At 42.4% G+C, this 22,338-nt stretch overlaps 1 protein-coding gene across 3 annotated transcripts in view; it reads left to right on the forward strand.

Moving 5' to 3' along the window:
* USP31 (ubiquitin specific peptidase 31) overlaps positions 1 to 22,338 on the forward strand; it is a 143,050-nt gene that overhangs the window by 71,670 nt on the left and 49,042 nt on the right. Inside the window, exon 16 of one of the 3 annotated variants that reach the window (XM_010340861.3) lies at positions 1,108 to 21,474. The exons of the other annotated variants lie outside the window; for them this stretch is intronic. Within the exon in view, the coding sequence (XP_010339163.2) occupies positions 1,108 to 2,678 (1,571 nt within the window). The 3' untranslated portion in view covers positions 2,679 to 21,474. Of the gene's footprint in view, positions 1 to 1,107; positions 21,475 to 22,338 lie in introns of those variants that run through there. 3 annotated transcript variants of the gene reach the window in all.

Consider the following 22,338-nt stretch of genomic DNA (forward strand, 5'->3'; position numbering starts at 1 on the left):
TCAATACTCCCTTTAAACTTAGAACTCACTGTCATTTTAACAATAAGCCTCAATAAGGTTCGCCTCGATCTATTTTTAAGCAGTGCAGTTGCTGAAATCAATATCCTTTTAAGCGTCATCATTGTATAATGGTGCTGGGTGGTGCCCACAGAACACAGCCTATTTCTTAGGCCCTCTAAAGACAGAATTTTGTAAATATCACAACTATAGTATCATTGTGTATAAAATTTAATTTAGAATATTTTCTTAGGACATTTTGAGCCACACCAAATAGGAGCGTGTGGTTCTAATTACGAATTTTTTTTTTGGAAATTTTAAGTCACTGGAAGTAGGAATATATGATATCCAAGTCTTTTTAGTTCTTTGCGTTGATCCACTTTTGTAGTCAGCAATTACAGGCCAGCTAACATGTGCAACTGAGTGGTGTTGGGGGTTAAGGGGTTCTAAGTCTGAGTATTAGCTCTTCCTTTAATAAGTTGTGTAATCTTGGTCAAGGACTCCATTTCTGTGAGCCCCAGATCACCTTCAGGAAGGTGTAATGAAGCTGGGTCAATAGCTTACAGCATCTGGGGAGTGCCAGGTGCTCTGCTGGGCACAGGACTTCTAAGATTGTATTTAATTCTTACAGTTGCCCTGTGAGTTAGACCAGAGGTCAGCAAACTATAGCCCCATAGGTCAGATGCAGCCCACTGCCTTTCTTTGTCAAGATTTTTGGAACGCAGTCAGAGACGTTTGCTTATGTGTCACCTGTGGCTGCTTCCATGAAGCAGAGTTGGAGTTGAATGTTTGGCCTGCAAAGCCTAACATCTGCTATCTAGGCCTTCATGGGAAAAATTATACGAAGCCCTGATGTAGAGCAAGGAGGTAAATAGAAGTTTGCTGTGTTAGAATGATCCTGAGTTAGAATGTCCCTATTTTATACATAAGGAAAATGGGCTCAGAGAAGTCAAAGCCACACAGCTACTCCCTGATCCCAGATGGGCTGGCTCTGAAAGTCATGCTGCTTTTATCCCATAAGGCTTACCTTTATTTCATCTTCAGTGACTTACAGTGTTGCTAGAACACCTTCATTGGCTTAGCTTACAGCATTCTCTTTGCTGTGTTTAGGAGGCTTTTCAACTCGACCTTTTGTGAGAAGTGTCCAGCGTCAGAGTTTGTCATCTAGATCTTCTGTCACCAGCCCCTTGGCCGTCAATGAAAATTGCATGAGACCTTCGTGGTCCCTGTCTGCCAAGCTGCAGATGCGTTCCAATTCTCCGTCCCGATTTTCAGGGGACTCACCGATTCACAGCTCTGCCTCCACCTTGGAGAAGATTGGGGAGGCAGCGGATGACAAAGTCTCCATCTCTTGCTTTGGTAGCTTGCGGAACCTTTCTAGCAGTTACCAGGAACCAAGCAATAGTCACAGTCGCCGTGAGCACAAGGCTGTGGGCCGGGCCCCTCTGGCTGTCATGGAAGGTATGTTCAAAGATGAATCCGACACCTGCAGATTGAACTCCAGTGTTGTAGATACACAGAGCAAACGTTCAGCACAAGGGGACCACCTGCCCCCAGTCTCTGATCCATTTGATAACAATAATCAGATTGCTTATGTGGATCAGAGTGACTCTGTAGACAGCTCTCCAGTCAAAGAGGTGAAACCCCCCAGCCACCCAGGCTCACTTGCCAAGAAACCAGAGAGCACAACCAAGAGGTCCCCCAGTTCCAAAGGCACTTCTGAGCCAGAGAAAAGCTTGCGGAAGGGGAGACCAGCTTTGGCAAGCCAGGAGTCATCCCTTTCAAGTACTTCCCCTTCTTCTCCTCTTCCTGTAAAAGTCTCGCTAAAGCCCTCCCGCTCCCGCAGCAAAGCGGAGTCTTCTTCCAGGGGCAGTGGACGGCATTCATCCCCTGCCCCTGCCCAACCCAAAAAGGAGTCATCCCCAAAATCTCAGGACTCCATGTCATCTCCTTCGCCACAGAAGCAGAAGTCAGCCTCAGCCCTTACCTACACTGCTTCCTCCACATCTGCCAAAAAGGCCTCAGGTCCTGCCACGAGGAGTCCCTTCTCACCTGGGAAGAGCAGGACTTCAGATCGGAGCTTGAGTAGAGAGGGCTCCAGACAAAGCTTGGGTTCCGACAGAGCCAGCGCCACCTCTGTCTCCAAACCTAACTCCCCTCGCGTGAGCCAGGCCCGAGCAGTGGAGGGCAGGGGGGCCGGGAAACATGTGCGGAGCTCCTCAATGGCCAGCCTGCGCTCCCCCAGCACAAGCATCAAGTCTGGTCTGAAAAGGGACAGCAAGTCTGAGGACAAGGGGCTCTCCTTTTTCAAATCAGCCTTGAGACAGAAGGAAACCCGGCGCTCAACAGATCTTGGAAAAACAGCCTTGCTGTCTAAAAAGGCTGGTGGGAGCTCTTCTAAGTCCGTCTGTAAGAACACTGGGGATGACAAGGCAGACAAAGGCCACCAGCCTTCAGCTTCCCAGCAGCCAAATGCAAATGCAAAGGGAAAAGAGCAGCTTGTCTCCAAGGACCCTGCTTCTGCCAAACATTCCCTGCTGTCTGCTCGCAAATCCAAGTCTTCCCAGCTAGACTCTGGAGTTCCCTCGTCTCCTGGTGGCAGGCAGTCTGCGGAGAAATCCTCAAAAAAGTTATCTTCTAGCATGCAAACTTCTGCACGGCCTTCTCAAAAACCTCAGTGATATTTCTGCAATCAAAGTGTTTTATCTGTAAAGATGTTTATTTATTTAGAACCCCTCCCCTCCCACCAAAGTCCCCTGTGCTTTTGTTTTGTATTTTTTTGAGTCACATGCCCGACTCTGTGTGTGTGTATGTGTGTGTGTGTGTGTGTGTGTGTGTGTGTATGTGTGTGTGTAATTCAATTGCAAATTGTTCAAAGCGTCGCCTTATTCTGCCATTGAACCAAATAACAGCCATAGGCAAAACATTGACACCAAGCTAACTGGAATAATCGTAGACAATACCCAGGACAGTCCCTTTAGCAATTGTACATATTTCTTTCTAGAGAACTCTAATGACTTTCTTTGGATATGAGGGTTTTGAAACCTGTGAACCAGTAAAGCTACTATTAGTGCGTAGAAGGAGGAAAGAACTGACTTGTGTTTCTTCTGAGTAGGACTTGTCTTTACTGTGAATTGTTGGGTGGCACCAGGAGCTCTAAAAACTGTGACTTTAACAACGCAACAAATCGAGGGAAAAGCTGTTGCTTTCTGCACTTTCGCCTCATCTCCCAGTCTTTGTAAAGGGCAATATTTTAACACTAATGTTTCTCAGGTATATACTCAGCTAGTCTAGGGTGGATGCACACCAGTAAATGGATTAAAGAGGAAGGTGCCATGTGGGTGACTGTGTCATTTCTCCTACTGCCACAGATAGACGTTTTTGAGGTAGAAATGAAGCCTCTCACCACCTTCATATCTGCAGCGACGTGTGCACTAAAACCTGTCTTGACTCTCGGGATAGGTCCTGAGAGGCGACAGATTGGATAGCCAGAAAGCCAGTCACTCGTTTAATTTTTTTTTTTCCTCCTAAAATTACTAGCTAAGGCTGTTGGAATTTTGCACAGTAGTAGAGCAGTTAACACCTTTGACAGATTACTGGAAAAAACTTCTGGATTCTAAACTGGGTGAAAGACTGGACATCATTTTCCTTGTCAGGTGTTGCTTTTTTCCATTAGAGGTGGGAAGCTCCACGATGCCCTCTGTCTGCGGGCTCACGTTCCCTCGTCTTGTAGCTTGGAGAGGAAGGACGTTGCCTACTGCCAAAAGCCAATGGTGGTATGTTGAAGCGATGTGTGATCATGTATTACATACGCACTTCAGATCCTGTCTGTCAGTCTCAGTAAGGGCTGCTTTTCAGTAACTCATTTATTATTTCTTCTTTGTTCTCAAGGTTTCGTCTCATGCCCAGAACTCACAAGCAGGCTTTGGAGTGTGTTCCATCTGGCCGTGTCAGTGCAAATTGCATTTCTTACTAAGAAAAAGGAGAACCTCCCAAAAAAACTCACAGATAAGCGAAATACATAGTTTTGCAAGCTTTTGAGAGGTCTCCTGGCAATACTTTCCTACTCAATTTTTAGCTTTTTTTCCCTCTTTTTTAAAAAAAAGTCAAAAGAATGAGGGTCCCAATTCTCTCTAAATAGTATTTGTCACTTTGCTGCTAAATATAGCATGCTAAGTTTATGTGCTTTTAAGTATTAGCGTTTTTCATCAGACTCTTGAAGTTCTTCTTGAACCCCTGGTTCCCAGATCCATATATAACCTCCCTTTTCAGTATTGCTGTGTGAAGTAACTATAACACATATGCATGCATAGCTATAAATTCTGCATTGCCCTTTTTTTGTACCCCCCCCCGCCCCCAAAGAATATCTCTTGGGAAATGTTTTTAGTAGGTTACTTAACTTTATTTTGCTGCTAATTTGAGCATGAGCTGGTAACTTGGAAGTCTGGAGGCCACTTATGTTGAGGGTAGCTGGAATTGTAGACCCCTGGCAGTATTTAAGATTTAGATATTCAACCTTGTGAAAGTTACCACAGTGCTCCCTGTGATTCATTGACCATGAGCCTGTTGTCTGTTGCACTCAGCCCTGTACTCGCCTCTTAACTCGCTCTCCTCATTTTATTGTTCAGATTCTGGTGGGTTCTCAAAGCAGCACTACTCTCCTGTGCTCAGTACAGCTGTGGCAACTGGCTGCCTTCGATGTTATCATTGCTTTCAGCCCAGCACGTCACAGCCCCGTCAGTGTTTAGCCACCACTCTCATTTTCTATATCGCTTTTATCTCCTGAAAAAGATGCACCAAACATCAGATCATGTCAGGAATTGAATGTCTGTCTCGTAATTGTTTAATAGGTAGATCTCATTTGAAGTCCCCTACCTGAAGCTCTGAAACAATTCTAGTTTGATTAGGCAAAGGTTTTCAATAACAGTTCTTTTTTGCTGTAGTCAGTTAAGCATTAATAGAAACTAGTTTAATTTTCACAGTGGCAAATATTTTTATTCTTGAGTCATGTAGAAATGGATTTTCCATGCCATCTAGTGACTGTTAAAAAAAGGAAAAAAGTTTCTACAAATCCCTTTGGTTTTCCATGGGATCTAGAAATAAAATTTCAGTGTCTATAAACTATGTCTGTGGAGTTTAGTCCTTGTTTCAGGTTTAATAGGAAAAAATCAGGAATTATGGCATTGTCTAGACATCTTGAAGTTATTATATTTCCGTGGTTGGTAAACTGAAAATTTTATTATCTGCAACTACTGGGTACAACTTTAGGCCACAGGAAAGGTTATTTTGCCCAGAAGTTGGGAGGTGCCCCTGGAGGTGTGAAATATAGGAAAATTGTTACTTGATTCAATATAGTTCATTGGTAGGATTGGGGACTCATTTTTTTTATTTTTTAAATTTTCCCAACGATATTTAGCAAATGAACATGTATGTGCTTTGGGGTTAAAAATTATCTGCTAAGGATGATAGTCCTGGGTTTCTGGTTGACAACTAGATGGGCCTGATTAGAGCAGTCATTTCCTGGTAGGCACAAAATAATCACCAACAGTAAGGTTGTATCTGTAATGTTTGTTTGCTTTTTTGAAGAAGTTTAATTCTTGATTTCCTGTAAACATCCATTACACTGAGGCCATATCATTCCTTAAAATAGCCCTACACCTTGCCTTGGTAATCCCTTAGGCAATGTGGAAACTCAAACCAGTAGGTTCCAGTCATCTTATAGTGTTTCCCGTCCATTTTATATTTCCTCATCCTAAAAGCAGCCGAACTAAAAGTAAGTAATAATATGCTGGACCAGTGGAAACGGATGTGGGAGTATTTGTGGTGTGCTAAAATATTGTAATTATCTGTGAAGCTGCCTGACATGCTTTTGCAATGCTACTTTCATCATTCATTCTGCAAACATTCACAGAGGGCCTGCTTTGTGCACAAAGGCAAAACTGAAAGCTTCAGGGATTTGCTGTAGCTGAGGAGCCCTGGGAGCACAGCCCATCAAGCAGGGGATGTGATGATGTCCTAAATGGAGTGACAGTTCTCCTGGACAAAGAGATCACTTGGATTCTGGTCAAATCGGCTAAGGCTTGTGGTTTTCTTGAACAAGTCTGTTCCGTCTGGAAACCAAAAGTGCCCTTCATCTTTAGAGACATTTTACTCTTACATCCACCTTTTCAGACTGAGCTGTCTCTACTATTTAGGGGTTGAAAATCCATCACACTGTCACTTTACATTAACATTGGGTCATCTGTGTTTGTGTGAGACAGAAGTGGGATTTGAGGGGAATATTGTCATTCCTCTAAAGTAACTATCACGAAAAAAATAGAAGCAGTATGTAAAGGGACCAAGAGTGGCAGCCTTTAGGGAAAATGGGACAGAGAAGAGCTGTGAACAAAGCTCATTCATTTGAAATAAATGTGCTTTATTTCATATGGAGGAGCATCAAACGTTACATTTCATTTGGACAAAGTACTGAACCGCTGAAGTGATTGTTTCCTATGTAGGTTATTATATTATTGGATACAAAGATAACTAGTGTTTTGGTTGGATTTTTAAAATAGTATGCAAAATAAGCACAGTTTCAATAAAACACGTATTCTGGAGGTGCGTGGAACTTTGTATTATTTGTAGTTGAGAAAGGTAACATTTCCTGACAAATCAGTTATCATAAACACAAAAAGTAGGTGTTAATGTGCAGGCTGTCTTTAACTTTCATTTCATAAAGGGTGCATTATTGTTAAACCCTACTACATGTTTTGGGGAGAAATCCAGTGCTTTTATTTAAACGAACACTGTCTCACACTGCCTTTTGATCAACTTTCAAAGTGTTTTGCAGGCTCATTTAGAGCGTGACCAATCTTTTTTCCCCCCAAGTAATGGAAACAATTGTGCATGGCCTCCATATAACCCAGAAAGCATGCTCTTACTGCCTGTGCAAACGACCAATAAAACATAGACACGAAATGTTAAGTCTTTAAAAAAAAAAAAAAAGCAACATTTAGAATATGGAGCTCTACTTTTAAATTTGTGATTTTCAGAATACGGCTTACTCATTGTGTAGAAGAGCATGAATGTGATTTCTTGTTTTGCTTTTCATGTATTTTTCTGCCGATTTTTGATCATTAGTGAGATTGTTAAGTATTTTGCAAGCAGAAGTGAAATTGGATATGTTGAACATACATCATTGGTGTATATACTGTATTTAGCCTGAAGACTTTTCCTAAAGTATTTTGTTCTTTAAAAAAAAAAAAAAAAAAAAAAAAAAAAAAACCTGCCATTTTCTATAGATTTTAATTTTTTTATATCTTCAAGGGTTCTATTGTGGTCACAAGGAAAGAATGTGGCTTCAAATAGTGCTAAGAATTTAAAGATGCGTTTGTAGAAGACTTAGAGCTGTTTTGGAAAGCTTTGGGGCTTCCCAGCCACTGGTCACAATTCGACCAAGCCCATGGAATTTATGGTAGTGTTGTGCAGTGGATGGGGTTCTAGATCCATCTCACATTTGTTTAAATCTAGTGTTTCCCAGTTTTGGGGAGAAGGGGTGCACAGCAGACTTGAGAGGCTTTTTTGAATCTTAAGCCTCTTCTGAATGACTTGGCTGAGATGGTGAAGACCCACATTGGCTAGAATCAGCTGGGGAGCTTTTAAAAACACAGTGCCTGGATCCCAGCCCCTAGCTTGTGATCTAATTCATGTAGGGGTGGGCTCCAGGAATTAGCATGCATTTTAAAGCTTCTGGGTGTTTGTAATTTGCAGTCAGATTGAGAATCACTATGATATAACATCCCTTTACTGAGAATTATGGTGAGAATCGCTGCCATATGAAGTACTCAGGAGTGACCCGATTCCTCAGTTGTGTAGGAGAGGCAAAAAAATAAGAATAAAAAAGAATTGAGAGATACTGTTATCAAACTCCCATTTGAAATATGAGGGCCTTTCTAATTCAAGGCACAGTTTGGGAGCTTGGAGCTTGTTGATAACCTAGTACCCGCCAGTCTAGTAGGAATTGGTCTTAGTTGTCGGAGCAGGCTGTGTCGTTGTGGAGTTTGCCCCCTTCTCCAGGGCCTTTTTCCCCAGACCCATGGGGGAATAGGGAAGTCACTCCAAGCTAGAAAGTGTCGAAGAAGAAAGTAAGAAACAACCTTGCTAGCCTTGGGAAACCTGTCCCTGCTTTTGATAGAATGATTGCCTTTTTGTAGGAATTATAGTAGCGAACCCCAGGCTGCCGCTGAATTTCCTACTTTCCTCATTCTCAAGTATGGTTCTTATCCAGAATGTGGTTTCAGGAATTCTTCTTTTAGTTTGAAAATGAATGTGAAACATTTTATCTGGATTATTTTTGTTTTTGTTTGTGTGTAACCCTTGTCACTATTTTTTTGTTATTTTTTTACAAATCAAGTAATACATATCCCAAAATTTGGCACTCTATGTTAACTATGGAGGCAAATACAATTTAGTTTTAATCTGTGGTGAGCTGAATGCACTACAACACCTTTGAAGTAATCTGCTCAGGTGGTTTCGTTCTGTTGAGTCTCATGCTGCCTACAAAAACACCACCACAATTTACTGGTGTTTCAATTTTAAGGAATACAGATAGAAGTAAACATACAAGTTGGATGTGTTTCTTTAGAAAGGCCACCCAGAATAGCGGTATCTTTTGCAATCGTCCAAATGCAATATGAAATTTCCTAGGTGCTATTATAAACAGTGTGGCATCATTATACCAAATGCAAAGGCAGTTACAGTATTTCTGAAGTTGGAGTTCTCTGTAGGCTTTTCAAATACACGTTTGTGTTCCGTATAGGTTTGCTCACCAACTGCTTCTCGCCACTGGTTAAAATTGAATTCAAGCCCCATTGACACAAATTATTTATTGATTGAATTCTTCAGTTTTTACACTGGAATTTCTACAGTTGTCTTAAAAGCTGCATGTCATATTACTGTACACAGAGTGCTTTGATATTATTCATGCACCATGGATAGTGATTTCTGTGTCATTTTTATTTTCAGTTGTACAGTACTATGGAAGGCAAGATGTCTTTCGTAGAGGCTGGAAGAAAAGTGTATGGTACATTTTAAATTTATTTTAGAACAAGTGCATGAGATGTGTCACTGATTTCTGTTATTTATTTGTATGTTTTATTATTCAAAGTGTATGCACTTTTAAGAAGCAGAATTTATATTTTTATGTTTGAAACGTTTTATTTCTGAAACAGTTGATTATATAGCATACAGTTGGAATTAAGAGAAAAGTGGAAATGTAACAAAATATAATAAATTTATTACATGATGTCCTCTTCAAGCCACATTCCTGCTTTCTCCCCCTTGCCAACCAATATCTTTTTGGTGTTGACTAAAATTGATAATTGTATTGCATCAGTCTTTACAGAATGCCTAAAAATCGCAATGTTTAAAACACAAGTTACGGAAAGGTGCATACATATGTTCTCTATGTAAAAGTTTAAAACAAAAAATCACATCCATGCTTGTAAAATTTTCACAATCAGGGATGGTTATTCCTATTTCCTCAGAGGCAGTTTGTCCTGGGCTATGGATATGGACAAAAACTCACATTCTGATTCAGTGCAACAGATTTTCAACATTTTGCATTATCTTCCCTCTTTTGCTAAACATTTATGATGGGAAGAAATAGTTGTATAAGGACCATTCTTTCTGGGGTGTCTTATATCTGGGATATTTAGTATCTTTGTTAACATTTTTCCAGCTCTTTCCCAACCTTCAGGACAGCACTCCCGACATCACCTGTGGCCACTTGGGGGCACTAAAGATTGATACTATCAATGCGTTTAAAAAGTCCAGCCTGCAGGTTGTTAGCCTCTTAGTGAGGAAGTGTTTATTCAGTATGAGTTGAGGAGTATGGTATCAGTGAGCAGTGGGTTTCTGTTTAGGGGAGTGTCACCAGCCATTATTTATTCCCAGAAAGTGTTGAATACAGATCAGGTCAGATTTTGTTTTCCCAAAGCACAGCCTTATGTTTTAGGGTTGGGGTGGGGGGAGTTGATGTTCCTGACAGGTGTGAACCACATGCCGTGCTAGGTACAGCACTTCTAAAGCTCTCTAATTTTAAATGATAAGATTTTGCTTTAGGTTCTGTTAAGAGAGTTTAACCATGTAGTACACTGATTATTCAAGAGGCTTCATTATGCCACAAAGTGTTCACATGTCATAAAATATGTAGATTTAATAGTTATGCAAATATTTAAGGATCATTTTGCCTGTCTTCTTAGGATTTGGAAGATTATTTTCCAATACTGGAGTGGTCAGTGTCTCTCTGAATACTTTTTGGGTCCCTGTAAATCTTCCTGAGAAAAGCAAAGTTGTGGTAACACCCCTTGCCTGGGGCTGCATGTTCCTGTGTGCTAAACTGCCCCGTGGGTGATTCTAGGTCACTCTGACTGTTGGATGTGGCTTGAAGTCCTCCCCACCACAGTATCCCCTTTGTCTTTCCCAGCTGGGTTCCATGTCACATATTCTTAATTCTGTATACATCATCTAACATAACATGTTGAACGGTTAATATTCGCTTTGATTTACTAATACATTTACTTTCCATTGCTCTTCACTCCTTCTTGGGTTCTCCCAGATTTATGCCCCAGGTTTCCTCTCTGCAGCCTTGTTCCCTTCTCAGGCCTGTCCATGAGGGTCATCTGGTAGATTTCATCTTTCTGGGTGGGCTGGGTCTATCTTGTGCAAACCCCTCTGAAATTTGGTCTTGATTTGGTCTGGTGTTAGCTATATTTTTTGCCCCCTGCTAACACCTGCTACACACAGAGGACAAGGGCTCTCCTCTTCCTTGCGGTACATTTTTGCATTACATCATATAACCCAGTGGCCTTGCACTCGTTTCTTACCGCTTTCAGGGATTTGACATCAGTTTGACTTGCTCTTTGGATGTCTAACACTTCCATTTTTCTTGTGGAATGCAGAAAGATGGTGCAAATGATACTGCAGTATCTGGCTGGAATCAGGCCTCCCTGCCCCCTTGGGGTCTCAGGGATCTTGCATCCAGCTCACCTCACCTGCGCCTTTCCTTTGCTTAGGAGGACTCCTGAGGGAGGCCCTCAGTGCACAGATCCAGTTCCAGAGACACAGGGATATGGGTGTCCTACATCTTTCCCCTCTGAGAGTGTGGAGTTGACAGCAAGTGGGGACTGTGCAGTGGGAACTGAGGATGGATGGTGCCAGCCTCAGGGTTCCAAGTCCATAAAAGTTGTGGTGGCAAAGGTGCCCCTTTACTGTCTCACTCAGAATTGGAGTCCAGGTTTCTTCATTTAGCAATGCCTCCTGTGTGCCCAGCTGCTGGGGATGTGACCATACATGGAAGAGCTCACTGGCTAGTCAAGGGTCAGGTTGGCCAATAGATAACATTTCGTCAAGTTTACCACTTACTCTCTGCTCGTCCCTCAAGGTATTGTCCCTACGATGCTCTTCTCCAAGATGCCCGCCTGGCTCATTCCCTTATCTCCTCCCCATCTTTACTCAAATATCACCTTCTTTATTGAGGCCTTCCCTTACCACCCTTTTAGAACACCACAACCTGCTTCACACACTCTGTCCTCCCTGTTTTATTTTCTGCATGTCACTTACCACAGCTACCATAGGGCTTATGTGAGCTGATTGGTGAGCTTACATGAGAGCAGGGAGGTCTGCCTGTTGCTATTCACTGCTCTTTTCTCAGCATCTAAGAGAGTGCCAAGCTTATAGCAGTTACTAGTAAATATGTACTAACTGAATTAGTGATCTACTTGAGTCTTTCTATCCAGAAGATAGAGGATACTGGTACTTGCATCACAGAGTGGTGAGAGTTAGATGGAACCGATGCCTTTAAGCCTTCAGCGTGGTGCCTGGGACAGAGAAAGCACTGGCTGAATGGAGCCATTTAGAATGGTAACAATAGTGATGGAAAGGAGGAGCCGACCCTCTGGGGGTCAGAGGAGGGGACAGTGGGGCATAACTCACACTTTCCAGGCTGGGGAAACTGCTTACCCTCTCTGGAAACCCTGAGTCCAGCCTTCCTGGAATATAGGGCAAAAGGCAGGAAGCATTGGATGAAGGGAGTGGGAGATCCCATCTAGAGGGACCGTTTATGACCTGGTCCATTTGTCCTGTAGTAAATGAAAATCCAGGAAGAGATTTTAATTTAGGGGAGAAGAGATCCAGTTTGTGCCTTCGTATCATCACCATGACAAGACGTGTCACGAGAGAGCCGGTTCGGAGCTGGTTGCAGGAGTCGGTGCAGTGTGCGCAAGGGGTGACTGAAAGCAATGCTGGGTGGCTGGAGAACATGGCGACACCGGGAAAGGCACTGTGCTCAGGGCCCAGGAGCAGGCTGTAGGGTTCGAATCCTGGGTGTCCTGGTGCGCAACTTGCTACCTGGACAATCTTGGGCAGGTTACTCAACTCTACAGCTCAAATTCTCCACACCTGTAAAATGTGGCTAACAGTGTCTACATGATCTTCACAAGGCTTAATCGGAGTGCCTGGTTTATTTACATTTAATATAATCACTAATGTATTTTGAGTTGTTTTTTTTTTTAGTAATATCTTACTGTCTTTTTGATATTTGTCCCACTTATATTTATTCTTGCTTTTTCTTTTAGATATATCGAGCATTTTTAAAATTTAAATTAAAAAAATTTTCTTCTTACAGAACAAAGCATTTCTTAAATTCTAATTTTTCACCTCATCTTGTTATTCTTTTACTCTTCTTGTGAGCTTATCCTTATAATTTAAATGTGTGCTTTTGATTTACAAGATTCTAAGAAAAAATTTTTATTTGTTTACCCCTTGAAGGGCTGTATTTAAGACACTAGTTCCATTTACCCCTTTCCACCACTTGTTTTTGTTCTGCATTCTAATTCTATGCACGTCATCTAACCTAACATTATTAGTAATGCTGAGTAATCAATATTCACTCAGTATTTACTTTCCATTGCTCGTCACTCCTTCAGTCCAGTGTTTCATTGCTTCTGTCTGAGATCATTCTCCTTCAGCCTGAACAACTCCCTTACTTCTTTTTAAGCCCATGTCAACGATGCATTCTCTCAGTTTTATTTGATTGGAAATGCCTTTATTTTGTCTTCTTGAAGGCAACTTTCACTGGGAATAGAACCCTAGGATGGAAATTACTTCATCCTCATTCCATGGCCTTCTGCCTTTCACTGTTTATGTTCTTAAGTCAGTTAGCAGTCTCATTACTGTTTCTTTGAAGATATGTGTGGGTTTTTTCTTGTTGTTGTTGTTTTTCTGGTTGCTTTCAAGATGCCTCTCTTTGGCTTCCATCAGTTTTATTAGGATGGTGTTTTGCTTTGTTTTTATCCTTCATATATCAGACTTGGAAACTTCTCAGGTGCTATTGCTTTAAATATTGCTTCTGACCCATTTTTCTTGTCCTCTCTTAAAACTCCAATTTTATGTATTTTATATTTTAGTCTTCCACCGTGTCTCAAATATACCTTTCACTCTTTTTTGTATTTTCTCTTCTTTTTGATCACCGTACCTCAGTATGGATAGTTTCTACTGAATGAATCTTCTTTTCAGCTGTGTCCAGTCTTGCCAGATTAAATAAAGGACATTCTTATTAAAGTTGAATTTTGGATAAATTGTGAATAATTTTCTAGTGCATGTCCAAAATTTTGAATGAGTATACTTACATGAAAAAATATTTGTAGTTAATCTAAAATTCTAATTTAACTGGACATCTGTTTTTATTTGTCAGTTATGTTCATCTTAGCTAGGTCTAATCTGCTACTAAACCCACCAAATTGTATTCTTAATTTTGATTATGGTGTTTTCAATTCTAGAATTTGCATTCGCTTCTTCAGAGACTCTAGGTCTCTGGTTAAATTCTTCATTTGATTGTTTTCTTAAACATATTAGTTATTTTAAAGCTTGGCTCTGATAACACTAGTATCTAGTCACATGTGGATTTCTTTCTGTTGTGTGTATTTTTCTTTTGTTCTACTTCTTGGTGTGCTTTTTGATTAAAGCTAGGCAGTGTATAGGCAAAAATATGTAGGCTCTGGCTGATGATATTTTCCTCTAGAGAGAATTCAACATATTTCCTGGTCAGCAGCTAGGGAATGAGTGGACGCAAAGGTGGGTTGTAGTTGTTATAAGACTCTGCTGCCTCAGGTCATCTCGCATAAGAATGAACATTAATTTCATCATTCAACAAGCATTTGTGGAACACCTGCTATGCCAAGCACTGGCATGGGCATGGGGTACATTAGCAAAAAGACAGGAAAAAAAACTCCCTTCCTCAAATGAAGTTTATCTTCTAGTTCACCTGTCCAGAAATTAATAATAATAATAATTGACCTTAGCTGGGACCAGCTTCCAGAAGGAACAGAAACGTGGAGGTAAGTTGGTATTAAAACAGTGTGGAGATACACACAAAAACATGATTCTCTGCTCTCTTCCCACACCCCAGCCTTCCTATCTTGGTAAATGACATCATCATCCAGTCCAGCTGCTCAGTCCAGAAACTAAGGATCCATCCTTGACACTGCATTTCCCCTCAACTGCCTCCTTACATTGAATCCATTCACAAACCCTGTCCAGTCCAATTTCCACAATTAGGTTCTCAATCTGCCTCACTTCTCTTTCTCTCCACTGATAACACCAAGTCCAAGTCACATGATCTCTAGACTGGAGTCCCATATCAGCCTCTTAAATTTGTCCACTTCTCCAATTCTATCTTTAGTCTGTTCCTGCTGCCGTAACAAAACACCTTAGACTGGATAATATATAAACAATAAAAATGCATTGCTCACAGTTCTGGAGGCTGGGAAGTCCAAGATCAAGCCGCCAGCAGATTCAGTGTCTGGTGAGGGTCTGTTCCTCATAGATAGCACCTTCCAGCAGTGTCCTCATATGGTGGAAGAGACAAGCTCCCTCGAACCTCGTCTGCAAGGGCACTTATCCCACTCATGAGAGCTCTGCCCTCATGACCTAACACATCCTAAGGGGCTCGCCTCTTAAGACAATTGTCCTGGGAGTTAGGTTTTGACGTGTGAATTTGATGTGTGAATTTGAGCAAGACACCAATATTCAGATTGTAGCACCATCTTATGTCACTTTTCTTTCACTTCAGGTGCAGAAGCCACCTTTTAGCGTCTTGAACACAGGGCCTTGGCTGTTTTCCAAGAATGCTCTTCCTTCAGATGGTTGTGGGGCAAGTTCTTCCTCATCTCAAGTGGACCCTTAAAAAGACCTCCTTGGACCACCATAACCACAGTTACCCTTTCTCTCTACAGTCATTCTCTATCTCAGGACCCTCTTTTATCTTGATAGTATTTCTCAGTCTCTGAAATTCTTATTTATTTGTTCACTGGTTTATCATCTGTTTTCCCCCAAATGGAATGTAGTTACCATGAGAGAAAAATCGTTTATCTGCCTTTTCTCTGATACTTGTGTCATTCTGGATACTTTCAGCTGTAAGTAACAGAATCACTAACCAATGTACTCCATTCTTTTAATTTTATACTTTTGCATACTGAGGCCCAAGGAGATTAAGTAACCCATCTAAAAGTCATGCAGGAAATAACTGGTAGGCTTTGGATATTAACCTAGGCCTGTTTTCTTTCAAAGCTTTAGGTTTTTTTCCGCTTGTTACTTCAATACCCTACACCAGGGGTCCCCAAACTACGGCCCGCGGGCTGCATGCAGCCCCCGAGGCCATTTATCCGGCCCCCGCTGCACTTCAGGAAGGGGCACCTCTTTCATTGGTGGTCAGTGAGAGGAGCACAGGATGCGGATGCAAATTCAGGAGTACTGTATATGGCAGCGCTGCAAAGCGTGGCGTCACGAACAGTACTACTTCCGGTGACGCGGGACGCACGCTCACGGCTCTGGAAGCGCGTCATATGACGCACGTCTGGTCTGCGGCTGCGGCGCCCCACATCACCGGAAGCAGTGTGAAATAACAGCAGAAGTAGGAAGAAAGGCAAAGCACTATAACCTTTACTACATAGTACAATGGCCCCCATACTCCCCCAAATGTACAACAACATAATGGTCCCTGTAACCTCCCTTTGCCCAAAAGTCTCCCCCCACATTACTACACACCACGTTTCCCCTATTATAAGACCCTGTCTTATATTAATTTTATCCCCAAAAGACGGGGGCTGTCTTATTTTTAGGAGGTGTCTTATAGTAGGGGAAACATGCAGCAGTGGGCTTCCCACAGAAAAGGCCCACCGCTGCTGCAGATGTCCAGGATGCTGTATACACAGTGTCACAGGCTGATCACTGCCATCCCTGTATACAGCACTGGAGGCGGTGCTGGGCCTGTGACACTGTATACCGCTGTCTAGGATAGTGGGGGCAGCAGCGCTGGCAGTGAAGGGTGTCACACCTTGCATAGTCCGGCCCTCCAACGGTCTGAGGGACAGTGAACTGGCCCCCTGTGTAAAAAGTTTGGGGACCCCTGCCCTACACCATATTAAATAGGAAAACAATAATATACACAACTGCATTTTGTAAAGCAATTACTAGATGGGAAATTCTTCTAGATTGATAAGAGTCCTTTTTGTAATCCCTGAGTAACTTTTACTACAGCAAATTCAGGAAGTGATGCAATTTCTACTTTTTGGTAACAGAATTTAGGAGAGCCTCCTTGGGTTGATTTGCTAAAACTTAAAAATAATTTTAGACTTATAGAAAAGTTGAAAAACAGTTCAGAGGATTCCTATATACCTTTCAGCCAACTTCCCTTCATGTCAACAGCTCGTATAACCGTAGTACAATTATCAAAGCCAGAAATTAACATTCGTACAATACTATTAACTAAACTACAGATTTTATCTGGATTTCACTAGCTTTCCACTTGCTTTTTTGTCGTTGTTCTAGAATTTGATTCCAGATTCCACATTGCATATAATTATCCTGTCTCCTCAGTTTTACAGTCTGTGACAGCTCAGTTTTTCATAACCTTGACATTGATTGATTGATTGAGGAAGGATCTTGCTCTGTTGCTCAGGTTGGAGTACAGAAGTGCAATCATAGCTGACTGCAGCCTTGAGCTCCCAGGCTCAAGTGCTCCTCCTGCTTCAGCCTCCTTAGTTAGCTGGGTCCATAGGTGTGCACCACCATACCCAGATAATCTCTGTATTTTTTTTTTTTGGTAGAGATGGGGTCTCCTCCTATTGCCCAAGCTAGACTTGAACTCCTGGGCTCAAGCAATCCTCTCACCTCAGCCTCCCAAAGTTCTGGGATTATAGTATAGGCATGAGCCATTGTGCCTGGCCAACCTTGACACTTTTAAAGAGCATTAGCCACTTACATAGGATGTCCCTCAATTTGGGGTTTGTCTCATATTTTCTCATGATTAGATTGAAGTTTTGTGTTTGGGGGCAAGAATATCACCAAAGCAATGTGCCCTTCTTGGTGCTTCAAAGGAGTCAACAAGGCATCAATATGTCTTATTACTGGTGATATTAACCTTGATCACGTGGTTCAGGTGGGTTTTGCCACTGTAAAGGTACTTTTTCCCCTCATTATTAATATATATATATATATCTTGGCAGAGATACTATTTTTAGACCATGCGGCTATCCTGTTTCTCCCCAAACATTGACCTGCTAATTTTAGCATCCATCAGTGGACCTTGTCTGCAACAATTTATGTAACTGTGGGATTCTAATGGTGAGGGAGAGACATTTTAAAAGCCTCATGTAATGAGAAGGCCAGAGGCAGGGCTGGTACAGGAGCTGGTTCCGTGTCTCAGCAGTGCCACCAAGGACCCAGACTCGTCTCCTTCCCGCTGCCTTTCTCAGCATGGTGGCCTTTGTTCTCATATTTGGCCTTCAGCAGCTGCCATGGTTCTGTTAACATGACAACATCCAGCTGAAGAAGATGAGACCTTTCTCTACCTAGGTGTATTTTAACCAGAAAGGAAAATACTCCTCAGAACCACCTCTGCTCCCTGAAAATCATCCCTCAGATTACCTGCCCATAACTGAGTTGCAAGGAAAGCAAAGAAAGTATCTGAAATTTCTAGCCAATGCTGGGGGTGGAGGATGGGCTCTAGCCCAGAAGGCACTGGAGAGTAAATGCTGGGGATGCAGCCTACTGGCTCTTTCCCGTCTTATCACCCCCAGCCCCTGAGGCAGTGCCCTGCACTTGCCAGCACTCAGTAGATCCTTGTGGAGTGAATGAGGTTGTCAGTTGCCTGGAGGCTTCTAATCTGCCATCCCCTGGAAGCATCAGGGCTCTTGAATGTGGCATCCAGGGAGGAGAATGACTTGGAGAGTGGATCAAAGGAGTGGTGAGGTCAGTGTGACAACCCTGAGTGGCAGAGGTGGGTCCCTAGTGGAAGAAGAGCTCCTAGCTCAAGGACCCCCTTAGCTTCATGGCACTTTAGCCTCCAGCAGGGTGCCATACCTCTGGCCCTGAAGCTGCCTGTACCAAACGCTTGAAAAATCTTTAGGAGGCATTTTCGAAGGAAGGCAGAGAAACCTGCCTGCTAGACCCACCCCCGTCTACTAAAAAGGTTTCCCTGGAGGAACAGGGGAGCTGAAAGGAGGTCTCTGTACACTCAGGACTCTTGCACCAGGGACCTCAGACACAGCCTGGTAGCTTGTTTAGTAAATAATGACATTGTTACAAATATTTAATAAGTCAAGGGACTGCAGTGCATGAAAAATTGATGTCCCTGTGTGGGAAAATGCAGGCTTTTCTCTCTCTGGAGGAGGCAGTTAGAATCTGACGTCTGCTCGGGCTGACACCTGTATTTGTGGTAGGACTGATGAATGGCGGGAGAAATACTTGCCATGTTTAGGAAGCATCAATCCATCATGCTGGAATTTAGGCTGAGGGAGGAATTCGCTGCCATCAATATTCTCCATGTTTATTAAGCTGTGTGCGCCTTACGTGAGGCAGCAGGTCCTGCACGGGTCCCGGGAGCGGCGCCTCTGGAAAGGGCATGGTGGCTCCTTGATGAATGACTTTAATAAGAAGCAGCTTGGAAGTACCTTCAAGTAAGAAACTAATCACAATAATTAGATGTTTCTTAATCATTTATTTATTTTATAATGTATGCCCTGCCTGCTTCCAGAAAAAGAATGAAAGCGGCTGGCAATGAAAACACATCTACCCCGGATGTTTCAAATGAAGATAAACAGGAGATCAGAAGCCATATTGGGGGAGTGAATTTTTCTTAATCAACTTTCCTGCTTTCAGCTGAGAATATTGTATTTGCTTTGCTAGGAAGTCACCTTTTGCTTCGAGGAGCCACAGGAACAGATGTAAAGCAGTGGCTGAAGGTGTCGCAGGGACAGGGTATGGGGTGGAAGCATGATGTGACCTGTAGCCTTGGCATCTCAGCACTGGGCTTCCAGCCACATTTGCATTTCATTTATCATCACTCCAAACAAATCTGTATGTCTGCAGCAGGGCAACATGAAAAATTAATGCCTCTGTGTCAGGGAGAGCTTGTCAGAGTGACAGTGCAGAAAGGGAGTGAAAAAAGGGTAACATGCATGGTCCTTTCTACTTAACAGCCACTCTTGTGTTCCCCGAATGCCTTCTTCTGAGCCTGCATGTTGGGGCTGATGGAGCAGCCAGACCCTTCCTATAGGCTGAAGGTGAAGAGCCTGTCTCTGGGCAGTAGCTCAGGCCATGTTTCAGGAGTTTGCTTGACCTCCCGACCCAGTGAGGGCTGGAGAAGTCACTGTGGTCAGAGCTAGGTGAGCAGTCTTTGCTGAGCCATCTTGGACACAGAGTGGGAGAAAGAAGACAGTCTCTCCAGCTCCTAAGGATTCCCAGAAAGCAGGCAAGGGCAGAAAAGTTCTAGAGAGGCTCCTGTGTAGAATTACCTGGGGGTTAGGTGGATGAGAAGCTGGAAGGACTTAAGCATCTGTTGCTTTGAAACCTTCTTGAGATGCTGGCCAGGTGTAGTGGCTCACGCCTGTAAGCACAGCACTTTAGGAGGCTGAGGCCTGGAGTTTAAGACCAGCCTGACCAACACGGTGAAACCCTGTCTCTACTAAAAATACAAAATTAGCCAGGCATGGTGGTATATGCCTGTAGTCCCAGCTACTCAGGAAGCCGAGGCAGGAGAATTGCCTGAATCCGGGAGACAGAGGTTGCGGTGAGCTGAGATCATGCCATTGTACTTTGTACTCCAGCCTGGGTGACAAGAGCAAAACTCCATTTCAAAAAAAAAAAAAAAAGAACCTTCTTTAGAGGTAGAATGATTGGAAGTTTCCTGGCAGACACAGATGCTCAAAAAAACTTGGTTCAGTCTGAATTGGTTCAGTTTGAATCCAATGCTGGCTTCTGTCTGACTTAGGGTCACAGCAGTAGAAATAGCCACCTCCTTCCTGTAGCAGAAATGGTCTGGTATAATGATAAAGACTGTGGATTCTGGAGCCAGACCACCTGGGTTCAAATCCCAGCATCACCGCTTCTTAACTTTGTGATCTTGGGCAAATTGTTTAACATCTTTGTGCCTCAGCCTCATGTGTAAAGTATGTAGAAAAATGTTTGGTGCTTGGTATTAGTTGCATTTGTGGTTATTATTTCCCTGATCTTCATCCAAGGTGAGTGGATGAGGAAGGGCTGTGGAACTCAGAGACCTAGCCTTGGGTTATGTAGAAAATGTCATGTGGCTAGAGTTTTGGAGTGTGAGTTAAGAGCTTGTTGATTTGCCAAATGCCTTGAGAAAAATTGACAACCTCTTCTGTCTTGTGGATCTGTTGAAGAGAAGAGATGCCTCTTAACTCCTTTCCCTAGTAAGGATCAGCATAAGCATGATGTTAGGTTTATGAGATGAACCACCCCCATGAAAGCCAGGGGCAGGCAAGGCTCTCTCTTCTTAGACAATAGAAAGGAACAACCCTTTCCTGCCCTTTGTGGAAATGTAGTAGTATTTCTGAATGTTAACGCACTGGATATCTTCCATCTTGCATATTAGAATCCCTGAGGAGGTTTTGAAAATTGCTGAAGTCTAGAACGCTTACCTAGAGATTCTGATATGATTAAAATGAGGTCTGGATAATAGTATATTTTTATGGTTCCCCAGGCGTTCTGATGTGCAGAGGGGTTTTAGAACCTCTGGTTTAAGGTACTCTGATTATTGCAATATGTAATTCTGGAATACATTTTTTCTGTACAAAAGGGAAGAGGTAATGAACAAGTGAAGAGAATCTGCAGGAGGTGTGTGGGCCTAACAGGAGGGCTGTGTACGCCTTTGGTATAAGGGCTGTGCTGTGATTTTGCATGGGACATGGATGAAAATGTGGTAGAAATGGTAAAAGTGATTCAAAATGGCAGGAGTTTGAGAAAACTTGGGGAGAACCTTCACTGTGCTTTGGGGCTGGACGGGCCATCAGCTTTCCTGCTCTAGCCCTAGAAATAGGAACTTCTGGGGACATTTAGGCAAGTATTAAGAGGCTCTATTAGTCTGTTCTCACATTGCTAATAAAGACATACCCGAGACTGGGTAATTTATAAAGGAAAGAGTTTCAATTGACTCAAAATTCCATGTAGCTGGGGAGGCCTCACAATTGTGGTGGAAGGTGAAGGAGGATCAAAGGTATGTCTTACATGGTGGCAGGCAATAGAGCATGTACAGGGGAATTCCCCTTTATAAAACCGTCAGATCTGATGAGACTTATTTACTATCACAAGAACAGTATGGGGGAAACTGCACCATGATTCAATTATCCCCACCTGGCCCCATGCTTGACATGTGGAGATTATTACAATTCAAGGTGAGATTTGGGTGGGGATACAGCCAAACTATATCAGAGGCATTGAGAGATAAATTTATTTTTTTGGTTTAATTATATATATATATATATATATATATATATATATATGATATATATATCATATATAAGATATATATAATTATGAACTTATATATAACTATATGTAAAATAATTTCTATATAATATATAAATATATGTTATATATGTAATTACATATATAACATATATATATATTTGTTTAGCTGAAGATCTTGTCCACTGCAGTAAACACTGCTGGTTTTCTTCCATAAGCCATTCTTTTCTACCCTACTAGAGGCCACATTTCGCAGCCTTCCTGTGGATAGGTATGGTTATGTGACTACATTCTGGCCAGGAAGATGTGAGAGGACTTAACATGTCCAACTTCCAGGTCACATCTTTAAAAAGAAGCTGGGTGCTCTGCTTTTCCTCTCTTTCCCCATTTTTGCTGGTTGGGGAAATGGCACTGCTTGGAGCAGATGCCCGGGACCCAGAAATGGAAGCCACATTTCGGGAAAGTTAGTGCAATCTCCCAGGTCTGGAATACTTCTGTCTGGGCATATGATAGGAAAAAAAAGCCAATTATTTTATT

Source organism: Saimiri boliviensis, chromosome 12, assembly GCF_048565385.1.
Source record: "Saimiri boliviensis isolate mSaiBol1 chromosome 12, mSaiBol1.pri, whole genome shotgun sequence".
NCBI classification, from domain to species: Eukaryota; Metazoa; Chordata; class Mammalia; order Primates; family Cebidae; genus Saimiri; species Saimiri boliviensis.